We start from the raw sequence: 15,580 nt of genomic DNA on the forward strand, positions 1-15,580 counted from the left end.
TAAGAGTATTAATGGTTGAAAGAGCCATTTTTTGCTGTTCGGGGATCATTCCCTTGATGAAAACAGGCAATTTATAATATTTCAGCTGCAAAATTCAGCTTTCTAGGCTTTCTATTATTGTTTATTGTTAAGAAAAGATTAAGCTTTTTAATTATTTGACGTAAAACATATATAGGCATTATTTTCGTGTATTAAATTTACTTCAAGAGCCATTTAATAAACTGCAGCCAAACTCCTTTAGCAGATAAGCTCCTATCTCTGCTTTCACCTGTTAAACAAGGTTGGGTCTGATTTAACTAATGGGGGGGAGGGAGGGTAAAGGAGGTTGGAATTGGACAACTTATGAGGTGGGTGATGATTTTTGATTCATTAGAAGGTACTCTTCCCACTGAATAGTATTGTTATGTCCTAGCATATTGGTAATAGGCACCATGCTGTGGGAGATGCCATTGTTCTGCTGAGACTTAAAACAGAGCTCTTGACCACTTGAATTAATATTATAAGAGTCTGTGGCCTGGCCAAATTCTAATTTGGTAAATTGCAGGCAAAATATAAGGAGGCAGAATATAATTTCATGTGGAGAAAGTGTTCACTCCCTCTTCCAAACTATTGCATAGTGCTGTGTTGTTGTGTATCATTAAACTGGTGCAAGTTCCACCCCAGAAGTGGCTGCATTCCAGTGATGTTGAAGATACTTCCAAATTAAATGCACTATTTGAATGTAATTGTTATATATTGATAGTTAACTTATTTATTTATCTTGATATAATTATTTTTGTATTTATTTTGGCACAAAGACCTTCATATTGTTCTTTAGCTCTACCTGTTCCCCAGGGAGAGAAGCATGATTTAGTACAGTACCAAGGGCTCACTCCTGCAAATGCTGAGTGGGATTACTGGTGTATGGCAGTATAGATTGCAGGATAGGCTTTTAATATTGTATATTATCTGGGCAAGCAGGCAGAGTTAAAGGACTATATCCTTTGTGGCACATATGTTAAACCTCTAAATTGTAATTTCCATTGAGAAATATGGGTTATTTAGCTGTATTTAAATAAAAAAGTCTTGTTTTTTAAACAATCTTCCTACGTCTGAATAATTCACATAAAAACAAAATATGGCACTTACATACTGTGACATGTTGTAGTAGAGAATTTTTATTATTATTTTTGTCCTTTTAATTTAGTCATAAGAGGTCCAATCTTGCATTGCTTGTGCATCCCAAATTCTCTGCAACTTTGAGAGTTTCTGATGTCCAATGAAAGGAGGAGCTAGCCTTCTGCAGGCAAGATTGACAGGCTTCTTAATGTAGGTTTAGATTTTGATAATCTTTATTGAGAAGTGCAGAAAGAAAGTGTGGTTGAATGAAGATGGGGCCTATTTTACTAGACCCCGCATTTCAACTATCAAACTCTGAGATGAGGTTTTAATTCATCTAGTTCATCTCCTTTTGGGATTTTTTAAAGATATCTCTGATGTTTGCAGGTATGGCTGTGAGAGCTAGATACTAGTGAGAGGTTTTATAATGGCAAAACGTAAGTCCAGACGTCCAACATCCTCCCTCCCCAACCCTTTGTGTAGTTATTAGATCTCACTCATCCCCAGAGGCAGGCCACAAGCATCAAATCTGAATCAGACTTCTGACCCCTCTCTTCCTTCCCACCAAGTGCGGGTGTCAAGAAATCCTCTCTCTTTTCAATAGGCATGGCGAGTATAGAAAATAAAAGGAGTTTCCCTACCATGCTAACCCTGAAAGAGGCCAGACCCAGCCAACTCACTTCTGGGTGCAAGAAATTTGAATCTAGCAAACAATCCCCGGAATCCAGGGAGGATTAGGGAGATAATATCTTTTATTGGATGGACAAAAGATATTGCCTCACCCAACTCATAATATCCTGAGACCCACATGGCTACAACTCCACTGCACAGAATCCAGGGAGGGCACCAGCAGTTTCTTTGCAGGTCCAGAAAAGAGCTTCCTGCGGCCGCTCTTGCCGGACAGATTTTGGCACCGACCTATTGCGTTGAGTCATGGCTCTCTACTGCACCAGCGGTTTATGGCCCAGATCTGCTCTCTAACAACCCTCTACCCGCTCCCCTCTGTCCTGCCCTTCCTCTGCAATCTCTCCCCTAGGCGGGCGCTGCTCTCCCAGGCTGTGTTTTCCGCAGCTCGGGGACACTCAGCCTCTCCCCAGCTCTGCAGGGCGAGCCCGGCCCGCACTAAATCGGCTCTCATGACTAAAGCTTAGGCGTGGCACCCCTGGCAGGCATCCACAGTGTCTTCCCTGCCACCGGAGGAGTGGGTAGAGGACGGAAAGGCGGGGAGGGAGTTTGGCTGCTCCCTCCTCTCATTGGCTGCCTGGGGCCATCTCTCCTTCCGGATTGGCTGCCTGCCTCTAGTAGGGGGCGTTCTCGGCGGGAGGGGGCAGCTATCTCCCCGTTTTTGCAGGGCTCCGGGCCGGCTGGACGCCTGATTGCAATCGTGCTGTGTGTGCAGGGTCCCGTGCGCTGGGCGGGCGGCGCAGCGGCTGTTCGCGTCCCACCCTGTGGCGCACCCGCTCCTGGCGGGAGTGAGCGGAGCGGAGCGGAGCGCGTGCGGAGTTAGCGGTGGGGCAGCAAAGTTGGGAGAGGAGCGCGCGTGCGGGTCGGCGGCTGGGAAAGCTGTGTGGCAAGTTTGCAGGCCAGTCTCTCTGCAGCAGCAGCAGCAGCAGCGGAGGATCATGCAGCGGGCGAGACTCACCCTCCTTGTTTCTCTGGCTTTCCTCCTGCTCCAGGCGAGAGGTAAGGCGGAGGCTGGCTTAAGTGCGCAGCGCCCCTCTTTCCCTTGGTGCCCTATGGCGCGGCGGGGGCTTCTCTCACAGGAGGCGAGATCTGCGGCGGCGGCGGGGGGGAGGTTCCTGTGGGGCTGGGCGGCCCCACCCAGCCCACCCTCTTCTTGCCACCGAGGGGTGAGGTGTTGGAAGCCGTTGCCCGCTCCCAGCAGAGATGGAACAAAGCAGAGTGTGTATTAGGAGGGGCGGAGAAGGAGGCCAAGGGGGGGACAATCGGTGTGGCTCTCGCGCAGCCTGGCATGTATCGCAAACGGGGCATCGCGCCATAATGTGCCTGGAGCGCAACTCAAGCCGAGGTGCGCCGCCCTGCGCTCGGTTGACGCAGCGGTCTGGGCAGAGGGCGGCGACCTGCGCCCCGACACCTTTGCGCTCTGCGCGCCGCTAAGAGAGCGCGAACAAAGAGCTGGAGAGGCTGCGCGCCCAGCAGAGCTGCGCCGGGGCCAGGGCGTGCGCTCCGGGGCCATGGAGAGCTGGGGCGGCACCTCCGATCACAGCGCGCCTTCCGTACGTGGGATTAGCCTGCCGGTGTCTCTGCCTCTGCTCCCCCAGTCACCCGAGAAGCCCTGGTTTGGGCAGAAGGAGGCAGCCGGACGGGAGGCTCCTAGGATCACGAGGAGCCTGCCACGTTTTAGTTGGCGACTCCTTCTTTTGCGGCTGAATTGAATCCTTGGGACAACTGGTTTTGCAGTGATCGTGGTGAAATTGCCTTAAACTGCAGTCACGCAAAGTGGCGCCGCTCTCAGTGAGGCAGGGGGGGATAAAGAGCACTCCCCACAGGTCTGGGATATGGAAAGAAGCCAGAAATATTACGTCGTGTAGGGTAAGTCTCCCTGTAACACTGGTTGGGCTGCTCATTTTCTGGTTTTGGAGAACTAAAAGGATCTGGGAGTTGTCTCTTTATGTACTACTAGCCCGGGGAGGAGAAATGCTGCATACAAGGCTGGGGAATCCTCAGCTGCCTTCCTGCCCCCGCAAGAGTGGAGTGTTTTAAGATAACATCTTTCAAGGGAGATGCCTGAAGTGTACATCATTTTCTCACTAGATCTGCACAGAGTGGTTGCCCTTACATTTGCCAGTTAAACCATAGATACATAAGGGATACTGTGGTCACTTACATAGAAGGGGATGTCCTTTTAAAAAACACAGTTGCTAAGTATTCAAGAGCTTTATCAGTCTTACTTATACAAAATAAAAATGCTTGCTTTTTTTTTTTTTACATCTCAGTTTATATATTGTATGTTCCAAATTAGTTGCTGTGTTTTGTTGTGTTTTCACTAGTTTGTGCGTAGGAGGAGGAGGAGGTAGCTTTCCTTTAATGCCACTGGGAGTTTTTACACAGTCAGACCTCTAAAGCAACTTCCATTTTAGGAAAGAAAGAAGAGTTACTGTAAGTGTAGAGCAACAGTTGCCCACTAGAAAGTTAGCTTTGACTTATCAGCACAGTTACTATATACTATGGGAAACACCAAGGTAAACCAAAACATTTACTGACAATTTCCCTTTGCTTTTAATATTCTTATAAGCAGACTTTTTTTAGCCTTGAAACTTTCACCCACTTTTCTTGCACAGAATAATTATTTAAAGACAGTGGATTGAATTCTAGGACTCTGATGCATTATTTGGAGAAATGCAGCTACAGTGGCTAAAACTACTGTATACAGTAAGAACCTATGTAAACTCTAATGGCTAAGGTTTGATGTGATACAAGGAAGTGTGATACAAATTGCCACTCACTTTGCACAATTTGTCACTTAATTACTTCTTGTAAGGATGTATTATTGCCTAACTCCTAAGAAGGCCAGTTGATGCTAGGTATTAATATATTTTTCCTATCAAATATTTAGCAAAACTGTTAGCTTTAAATCACTTGTTGCTTCAGAGCTCCAGAAGACATGTCCTTGAGGGAGAGGTGGATGTTAAGTGTTTGAGAAATCTGTGCAAGCAGGTAAACTTTTCTGATGCAATCAGTACTCTTAACTCAGCTTGTTGTGCCTGGGGTTACAGTTCATAATGTGAGGCCATTATCCTAACCAAATGCATAAAAGACACAAATAGGATACCATTTTTTTTTCAAACAATATTTCTATGCATTCAAGCATAGTATGAAGAAAGTTTCAGCTTGAACCAATATGAAGCAATTTTAAATAAAGCAAATTACATCAATTATTTAAAGCACTTGATTTTAAAATATCCTCCGTCTAAATCATGTGGAGGCTTTGCAAAACTAATTTGAAAAAGCGTGCTATTACAACATTAGGCTAAAATATATATCCTACATTTCAAATTGGTTTTTTGAGTGTTTGTAGCATCAGGGGCTAGAGCTTTTTTTTTTTTTTTTTTTTTTTGTCCATTTTTTTTTTTTTTTTTTCTCTAAATGTCATAAAATCTTTGTCATTCCAAAACAAAATTGCTTCAGTGTGAACATTGTTATAAACACAGGTCAAATTTGTTTTAAAATAGGAGCCTAAAGTTAAACTCGCATTTAGGCACATGCCAGTAAGACTTTCAAAGTGTGGAACTTCATAGCAGAAAAAATAGCTATGCAGTAGCTGAAATTTTATTAATAGTTAGTTAGAAAATTGAAGAAATAAATACAAAACAGGCACCTTATCATTTCAAGACAATAAAAGAGGAAGAATGTAAAGAACTAGGAATTTATAAATAAAAATAATGATTTTAATCACCCTGGCCTCAGTTGTACACTTCTTTAATTGGTTTAAATTCAGATTTTGAACAAAATGGTCAAAATACAGATAAATTATGCATTCTAATGTTGATAGCATGTGGATCAAATTCCCCCATGCATCATTCGGAAAATGTAATTCCATGTTAAATGAGCAGTTAATGATTGTATTTCCTTTGGGTACTGTTGCTATTCCCCTTTTTCCAGTGTGTTTGGGGGTATATCATTTTATTGAGCCAAACATACTGCACCATGAAGCTGAATATGTGCAGCAGGCTCTTCCTTACCTTTTGTCACTGAAAAGAGTTCAGTCCTGTGACTCAAACTCTGAAGGCTTTTCCTTTGTACACTGATAACTTATATAAAAGGACAGCTGTGCATGCTAAATCACTCTTGCAATGAAGTCATTTTGCAGAAGTTCTTTGAAGTCTTACAGTGTAGCTTGGCAATAGTTGAACACTACTCAGCTCTACACTACAGCCAAAAACAATGTCCATATATTAATGTTTGCTGTTACTACTTCAGCATGTCACATGGGGTGGCAGTTATACTTAGGCTATTTGTACTTGGCTGACATTTGTTACCATGATCCACATGCTGGGTAAGGCATTATTTGATTGGCAGATACGGTTTAGTACGAAGCTACTACAATTAACATAACCTTTATTCATTAATCATAATCAAAATTCATTATCAGTACACAATTAAGAAGATGAAAATGGACCCAGAAATCTACTAGCTAGAGGCCAGTAGGTCAAGAGCGTATAAAAGGTATGATGGGAGGGAGGAGGAAGGCAAATCACCAGGGAGTTTCAGGATTCATCCTCAGCTGCTAGAAAAGAGGAGGGTACATGGGTTCATACCTGGTTGCATTTCCTTTTTCCTTAGAAGGTGGGAAAAGGGAACAACACTTCCTCTTCCATATGAATCTCTGACTAGTGCTTGATAAATTTGAAGTCCCAATGCTACTTGTTGGGAAAGCAGTAAGTGATAGCAGCAGTATTGAAGTGCTCCTCTGTCTGCAGACTTAGACAGCCCCACAACAGTTAACATTTGGAAGGTTCTTTGCAATTATAAGGATGCTTTTAATGAAACAAGAAATTATGCAGAAGCTGGTGATTTAGCTTGTGCTGCCCGTAGGCACACATTTTCTAGGGAGAATTTCCTTCTTGCCACGAAAATGACTTTTTCAAGGTTGGGTTTTGAAATAGTGCAGTATACAGGGAACTAGGCAAACTGCTTATATTAAACTAGTTACCACAGCTCTACACAGAACTCTGAAAATGTGGCCCATCAAAAAAGATTTCTATGGCTTCATGCAAAGCTTCTCACCAAGTCCTGAAGCAGATTCCCTGTAATAGTCTCTTACTTGGTAGTTTAATTGCTTCTGGCTTAGTAGTTTATTCATTGGATTGTCAAATGAACAATACCTTACACCAATAAAATCTGTTTGCATTTGAGATGTGAGCTAAATAAAGAACTCCACCAAATATTTTGAGGGGAAAACAGCTTAAAGTGCATCAAATGAAATAAAAATCCAATGTCTATTATGAGAGAAAAGAAATACAAATGGAACTTTAAGCCACAGTCTCAACAGAAAACATGAAGCACTAGGAGTGTAATGAATCGTAAGTACATTGACAGTTCTCTCAAATATCCAGTCTTAATTTCCTTCCCTTTAGTAGATTTTTATTATCAATCTACAAAATGTCAAAGGGACACTTACAAAGAAAGATATTTTCACTGTACTTGTGAGAAGACAAAAGTCATTAGTAACTCAACTGGTAATTCACTGCACATGTTAGCTGGTCTCTGTCCTTCTCACATTTTGAGTCACTTAATAGTCTTTCTTCTTGGATCTCTGCCAGAAGTTTTATAGATATTCTCCCCACCCCCTTCAACTGTATGCTTATTGTAAATAATCTAGCTTTGCGCATTATGAAGGGTGAGATACTTCATCCAGAAGATCTGTAGACAAGAAAACCTTTAATCCACTGTATTTTCTTTTGCCTTGAGTAATAGAATTTTGGTCTAGGTTTTGTTTGTTTTTTGTTTTGCCCTCTCAAAGGATATCTATTGCCTTTTTTTGTTGTCCGTTAAATCTGTCTCTTGTTTGAGTCTGAATAAGAGGTTCCAAGTTGGTATTTTTATTAAACAAATTTTTATTGAACAAAAGCTGTTTGTAAACTCCAGAGTTTGTTGTCTGGATTTGATTTATTGGCATTTTACTTAAAACATTCTCATCATGTTGCTGTGATCAACATGCATCCCAGAAGTGACAGGAAGGCTAGGACGGGTTCCTGCAACAAATTTTTTTGTGGCCTCGGAGTGCGGTTGCCACCTCTTGCTGGTGGCTGCCATGATGATTTTTCCCAAAATATTTAATTAACTTTAGGGGAAAAACCCAAATATGCACATACACATGTGCAAATCATTGTAATTTATTTATGTAGGGGTTTTTGTGCAGACTAAATAATAAAAGTAATATACAGTTGTATTTTGGTGCCCCTGGCCCTCACTGTCTTCCCCCCCCCCCCAAATAGATCTCCTTTGGCCCCTGCTGCTCCCTCCCATTGCCTCAAGCTCTCTTCTGTGGCCTCTTACCCCAGGCTCACCCCGCTTCTTGCCTCTTGACCATGGTGCCCAGTAAGGCTGGCCATGCTGAGGCCCTGCCGCCCTGTCCCTGGAGTCTTGGGGCTGAAGACGAGAGGTGGAGTTGGGAGGGGGAAGCTGAAGTTGAAACCCTTCCCTGGAGCTCCTGGGAAGTGCAGGGAGGGGCCGCTGCTTTGCCTTCTCCCCCATCTCTGTCCAGGAGGCTGTCTTGGTCTCAGAAAAACCCCCTGGTGGCCTCATTTGAGAAATGCTGGGCTAGCGCATCTTTAGGGCATCAGGAATCCTTTCATGGCAATAAGTTGTGTTGACTCTATAGAGTCAACAGCTTCACTTTTGACCAGATCATGCAAAGAGATCTTTGCGAGTGGATGCCTACATCTGTATGGAGTCACTCGACTTCAGTGGTTTCTGGGTACATACGAGTATATGGCCACACTGAACCTATTGGAAGGGTCAGAGGAAGACACTGGGGGAGAGATTGTCCACTTATTAATTGTGGTATAATGGAGTGGGAATGAGTTAGGAATGTAGGAGTGATTTGTGGTGTATTTTAGTAGTTTCGTTGTAAGTTTTGGTCATTTTTATAGGACTAGTATTCAGAGTTTGGGGTGGATGCTCTTGGTATGGGTCTTCAAAATTTAAAAAATGGAAAAATACTGTGATAGCTGGGACAATAGTGGTGGCTCTTTGCTCTATCATCCCCTAATTGCTAGCAGCCTGTATGAATACAACCTCTTTTATATGATTTCCCCCCCCCCCCCCCTTCCTGTGCAGTGTTCTTGTTTACATTATCCTACAGTCAATTTGAATAAATGAAACCATAATGGCCTGCTGCAAGTGATGAATCACTGGAACGTAAAACCACTTTCCCAATTTATAAAAACATAATGGTGAGGGCAAAACTATTTTTAAAGGGGGGGCAGGCCTTTTAGAATTCTTGATTAACTGCGCAACTAACTTCATGTTTATGTGCACTAAATAAATATATAACTCCCACGCTTAATTCCAAGGCGTCGGTGACTACAATGGAGATGTCATTCACAGCTCCTGAAAACATTGCCTTGTTGCTGCAGTAGGAAGTCTTATGAAAAGCTTGTATGGCTTATTTAGTGGTGTAGCGGTGAGGAGATCAACTGGGAACAAGAAGGCTGCAGTTAAACTTGAAAATCTTCACTCCACTTGAAATACCTGAAGTTTCCATTTCAAAGCCAACGTTGAGTAAAAATAAACATATTTCTGAAATGTTTCTCTAGATATGAGAACACAGTACAGGTAGACTAAATCTCAGTAGTGCTCCGGTTATGCCTGGGACTCTTCAAGTATCGAGGAAGACATCCTTTACCTCAGAGTACATGATCAAAGACCGACAGTGAAGGGTGGGAGGCAGGGGTATAATATCTGAGCAAAGTCATCAGGGATAGGCAAGAAGCAGATCTCCTCTGATTTATTTAGAGTTAAACACAATACATTCTCTCCTTGCACAATCTAAACCTCTTGTTTTACCTCCCCATTCTCCGCTTCAATTTTCGTGTCCTTACTCTTCTTCCAATATTCAGTCCCTTCCATCTTTATAGACAAGAAGTAATGTGTGAAATAACTAGAAAGAGGGTCTTCAGGAGGAACTTGAATTCAGAAATGGCAGTGGCTTTGTGGACCTCTTAAAGAAGGGGGGGTTCCATTCCTAGTCTGCTTTACTAGTATAAGTCATGATAAAAAGCAGTAGGTTCACTAAGACACCAGTCCTGTAACTGGGTCCATGTAGAGTCCAACTGGCATGAGTCACTGAGATTCAGCAGCAGTCCAACAACATAGGGCCGGTTTTTGGTCTGGGGCCTGATCTAGATAATCATTTATTTTCTTGGTATTTGTTAATCCTCTACTGACAGCCTGCAGCGCATCTAACAACGTCATCTATAGGGAACTGGATTCAGAGCTTCCAATGTAAGCTACCTACCTTAACCTTCCCAAATAACATTTTCAAAATGCATTGCTTATGGCCAGCTGGAAATGTGGATGATGGTGGTTTCTGGAAGCATTAGTGATACTTAGAAAATGGAGAGATGATTTTTTTTGGAAACCTTTTCATCAAAAAATTTATTTTTTGCCAGCTTTTTGACAGTAGTCTACTACTAGCTAACATACAAAGAATGAGACTTGCTTTTCAGCAAAGCCCTCATCTGCATCCAAGAAATTGAATCCATGTATCACCCAGTGTCTCTGGTGGCTGGGAAGGCTAATCATATATGTTCACAATGATGATCTGGTTCTGTGCACCAGAGAACAAAATATTACCATAAAGGTGATCTCATGTGGCTACATTTTATACTAATGAGACTCTAGACATGCCCCTTGTAAATTTCTTCTGAGGAGAAAAGTATAATCAGTACTGATGAAACATTGATAGGTATTATATACTTGTACATTTAATTGATGTGGACTGGGCCCAGCTACAGAACTTATTCAGTGGGAAATGAGTTGGCTGGTGCCAAAACGGGAGTCAGTCCCTCTAGTCTAACTTAATCTCTCTGTGGCTGATGCATTCTATGACTGAAGCCATTTTAACCATGTTTGAAAATTTTAATCAAAGAGACTATTTGAAATAAAGTTTATAAGGTGAAGTCCAGTTAGTTTTAGCCTATGTTGACTAGAGAGGAAACTTTTTTTCCAGAAAGTCATGAGCATTTGAGAACTGAAGGTGGAGAAGGTCTAAAATCAAAGTTTGATCATACCCTTCATTGTAGATGGTATTACTCTGTGCTCTCCAGTATACATTAAGGGACACAACCAACTTTTAACTTCTATTAAATGAATTATTTAAAACAATCCACATTTCTGATAGTGCTCCATTTAAATAGTAGGTTTGTAAACTTCTTAAAGTGTTTGTTATCTCTGATTAAGATGACTGTAAGGGTCTTTTAGGCAAGAGAGAAATTGATAACCTGGCTATAAAGGAAAAATAGTGAAACTGATTATACATAAAGCTCTGTCAAGTGCACAGTGTGTTGTATGGATGGAGTTTACGAATGTCTATATTGGGTATTAGTAATAACTATAATCCGTTTACAAACTTTCTAGCAACTATGACATTAGTATGAATTCCAGCCCACTGTGTGTTTCCAGTTGAACTCTTCCCTCCTCCCCCCCCCCCTTTTTTTTAAACAAACTAAAACAGGGTCAAACCATACAATTCTCTTTACTTTAATACAAAGTAATGCCTCTAGTTACACATGTTAAAATAAAGTTGCTCTAATCTTATGCTTTGTGATTGGAGCTGATTGCACTATGGATCAGAAAGGACAGCAAAAAATATCCTTGCCACTGTATTTCCAAACACAAATGCACAGTTAGCTGTATTTGTGCATGCAGAGCTTCTAGAATAATTGGCTATTGCCCACAAGTGAATGAGAGATACTAGATTTGTTGAACTCTGCTCTGATACTATGTTCCTGACAATTCCTCAATCAATCTCACAATCAGAATTTTAAAACGTTATTGATTTATCTAGGAAGTTCTTATTGAGCTGGTAATAATGCTGTTGATGGTGGTGAAAGAGAAACTGTCCATACAGTGAATTTTGAATCTACAAGTAGCAGAGCATATGCAAAAGGTAGATCTCAGATCCATCTTTTCTGTATATTGCAGAAATATGTAGCAAGTAATGTGTGTATAAATTTGTTCTGCGTGCCTTACAAGTGAATGATTCAATTAAATCTAACTTTCTAAGTGAAAGAAGTTTAAATCTGTGATATATGATGCAGTTTAAATTCATTGCTGGTCCTGATGGATAAGGATTCATTACAAAATTTTAGTGACAGGTTTATTTAGTGAGTTTTTGTTGGTTTGCTATCAGTTCAAGTAGCTTAGCTCCTCTTTCTTCCTAATGTCTTCTCTTGTGCTTAATGTAAAAGACATAGTTAATTTGAAGTCTAGTGGACTTAAAATACGTTTACAGTAGCTTCAAGATACTGCACCTTATCCAGAGTCGTCCTGCCAATTTTTTGTGGTTCTCGTATCACTTTCTATTTTTAAAAGTATTTCTTTCCCACACACAACCCAAGGCGTGTCTACACTATGAGTTGTATAGGCCTGCCTGGAACTCACTAGTAGGTGGTTTTGTTGCTAGCATGTGTCAGGGTCTGTGGTATCTTCTTCACTGCTATTTTTAGTTTGCTAGCTAGACTAAAGATAGTGCACACATGCGTCCCCAAGCAGCAGTCACACCTCTAATTACGGTATGGATATGGTCCCAAGGAGATGGCAGTTGATTACAAAGAGGATAAGCAATGATACTGTCTGTACACACAGTGCTGCCAAATGCAGAGTAAGCAAGCTGAAAACCAATATAGACTTAAATAGTTTAGTGATGGAAATCTTCAATAGTCCACTTATATTTCTTTTTAAAAGCTAACATTTTAGTGTGACTTTACAAGTTGATCGTGTAATATAATGGCAGTTAAAATTTGGGCGACTGCTTGGACACCGCGTTTGCTCTTTCCATTCTGTGACTTAGATCAATAGCTGACTCTCAAGTTATTTTGTTTAGGTAAGTGTGAGCCAGCTAAGTCCGAGACTCAGCAAAACTTGTAGTGCAGTGAGACGGTTGCTTCTGTTTGACTGTCAAAGCAAGAAGTTTGGGGAGAAATCAGCAGTGGCTTTCAGAGATCAGGATGGAAGATTTAAACACAAAATTGTTGCAATTTCTAGGCAAGATCCAGCCCTCAAGTTGCAGTTCCCTAATAACTGCTAAAATGCTGCAGTCCCTTTCTTTTGGGAGGGATGTGTGTTTAATAATCCACTAACTTGCCACCTAAGACACTTCATAGCTACACAGATCATCTTTATAACTGTTGAAATTAAACTATCAGGAGCTGGGTGCTGTCCTTTGTTGTTATAAACAATGATTTATATTAAATTATGGCTTATGAGTTCTTACCATCTAGTCTTTAAAAAGTATGATCTGTTCCCTCTCCCCAGCGAAACTGGGAAAGACACTGAAGTATGTAAGAATATAAAATATTGTCTAGCGGAATGATAGGTTATGCCAGTAGTTAGCTCTGTAGTGATGAAAAATGGGCATAAACCTTTCCTATCTGCAACAGGGTTTGACAGTCTCAATACGTTGTATGGTGTCAGGAAATTAGCTATCTGCGTGAGCCAAACATTCTTCTTTTGATGAACCTGAATTTCCAATTGATTTCTGAACTCTTTATCTGTTAATTTCCTTTGTAATTGTCATCATTTGTCAAGATGTAGAATTCTTATGAGTAGCTTTAACATTCAGTCTCTTACTAGCTGTGGGAGGAAACTATTGAGGCTGCTGAAGTCTGAGGTGCATAGGGCCAGGTACGCATGAGGTGCTTGAGAACACTGACACTTGCCCCTAAACTCCTCTGTTCTCGTTTGAGACATATCCACTGTTGCCATGAAAATCTCATGGGAATAATGTTGTCTGCTTTTGATCCCCACATGAGAAATGCAGTACATTCTTTGAGGAATGTCCAATGGTCTTGGTAGCTCTGTAGTTCCAGATATTTGTATAATTTTCCTAAGCAAAAAGGGAAAGAATATTGCTGTAACTGATGACGCTCTTGTTGCCTTTAAACCCCAAAATCCTCAATGAGCAGCATAATAAAGGAGACTACAGATGATTTAGCTTTGGAAGGGGAGAACAGACAACAAATTGAAATTGACAGTTTGTTCTTTGGTGGTGGTGGGATGTGGGGAGGAATGAGAACTTTCTGATAAGTATTATCACTGGTTAAGGATACCTGATGGAAGCAAGGCCTGTTCAGTGCTCATCACAAATCTTTGTTAGGTTTGTGAAAGTTTAAAATACCAGCCCTTGGGCAAGTTAAACTTGGAAGCAGTGTGCTGTAGATGATATAAATACTGTGAAGGTTTGTTTGTATGTCTCTCGGTTATGGAAAATGAATGACTCCTATTATAGACCTCAACAGCTGGATTTTCAAATGCCAGAGGTGGGATTTTCAAAGGATTCTAAAGGAGTTAGGTGCCCATGCTTCCCTTTAATTTCAATGGGATTTGGCTGCTGAATTCCCTGAGGCCCTCAAATGTGTTTACAAATTATGCAAAATCAGTACAAGAGACTATAAGGGATTTCCAAAGAGCTCTAGATTTGAAAGTCTCTGGCTCTGAGAAAAAGACTTCCAAATCCTATGACTTAGATGTATTATAAAAGCACTTGGTTTTGTGGACTTATGACTGTTGTTAGTATTTTCCTAGTTATTGGCAACACGTGATAACTTCTTTGATATTATAAATTCTAAGGCTTACTTTGTGCTAATACAATTTTTTCACTGACAAAAAGTTTATGGAAAAAAAACTTTCAACTTCTATTTAACTCCTCCCTTCAGAAACTGGGGATCATTCCCTGTATATCAGCTGTAGCCAGTACCTGAATGTGAACCACTTTCCAAATGTAAAGCTAGCTAACCTTTTCTTGGGGGAGGAGTGGTGAATGACAACCTTCATCTCCACAACAAATTTAACATTCATCTTTTTAAAGGAAAGCTGAAAGTGTTGGTTCGGTTTTGTTCCAAAGTACTAAGCTGACTTAGCCTGACTGCTTTGTGGTTGTGACCTAACTTTATAATTAGGGGATACTAAGAGCTGGGAAGTGGCTGTCTGGAAGGAGTGAACTTCCAGTGTGCCTGTATTTTGCAGATGCAAATTCCTATATGTGCTCTTTAAATAGTCTTACATTAGACGTGTTGGAATGTGCCCGTGCTGTATTCATTGGGGGATGTAATACTTGCATGTGCTCTTTGATTTTACATTATGTAAAGTGTACAAGCTCATGTTTGTGTCTGCGAAGTGCACTTTGTGTCCACAGTTTTGTATTCACACAAAAAGAAACCAGATAGAGGCCACTGGGGGAAATAGGTTTCTTAAACTTTGAAATGCTTTATTAAAAGTCGTCCATTTCAGTAAGCAAGTGAGATGTTTTGCCTTTGGAAATTTCCTGATTGTTTCAGATGCTGTGGCAATGAGTGCATTATACTGTAAGGCTTGTGGTTGTTTGCAGCTAACAAGTTGTAGGTCAAAACTCATTTAAATGGCTAACAAGCATACCTGATCCTCAAGGACAATGACTAGTGTAAGCATCCGATGGATCAGGAAGCCAGATGTCCTCTTAGTGATTCTAATTCCAATGAGAACAGCACATTTGCTTTTAGAATTTGTCTCATCTGCCACCTATCTGTAAGGACCGCCCCCCCCCCCCTTCCTCCACCCTACCCCCGCCCCTCGTGTAGCTCTAGGATCCTTGATGTAAGCAGAGTGATTAAAGTGTCTACCAACCCACCCAAGCCCAAAAGCTATTCTGTACCACATCAAGGGAAAGTGGTGGTGGCCCAAGATGACAGCAGACATACATGACTACTGTCGGCAGTGTCTTGTATGTGCTAAATGTAATGAAGGCAAAAAGCTTAAA

At 41.3% G+C, this 15,580-nt stretch overlaps 1 protein-coding gene across 1 annotated transcript in view; it reads left to right on the plus strand.

Moving 5' to 3' along the window:
• The first annotated feature begins 2,439 nt into the window (after window positions 1–2,439).
• Window positions 2,440–15,580, plus strand: part of CD99 (CD99 molecule (Xg blood group)) — a 44,200-nt gene continuing 31,059 nt past the window's right edge. The window contains exon 1 of the mRNA XM_067545727.1: window positions 2,440–2,781. Coding sequence (XP_067401828.1) covers window positions 2,721–2,781 — 61 coding nt within the window. The 5' untranslated portion in view covers window positions 2,440–2,720. The remainder of the gene's footprint in view (window positions 2,782–15,580) is intronic.

Source organism: Emydura macquarii, unplaced genomic scaffold (genome assembly GCF_026122565.2).
Source record: "Emydura macquarii macquarii isolate MOO-44397 ecotype Brisbane River unplaced genomic scaffold, CSIRO-AGI_Emac_v2 contig_1070, whole genome shotgun sequence".
Classification (NCBI taxonomy): Eukaryota; Metazoa; Chordata; order Testudines; family Chelidae; genus Emydura; species Emydura macquarii.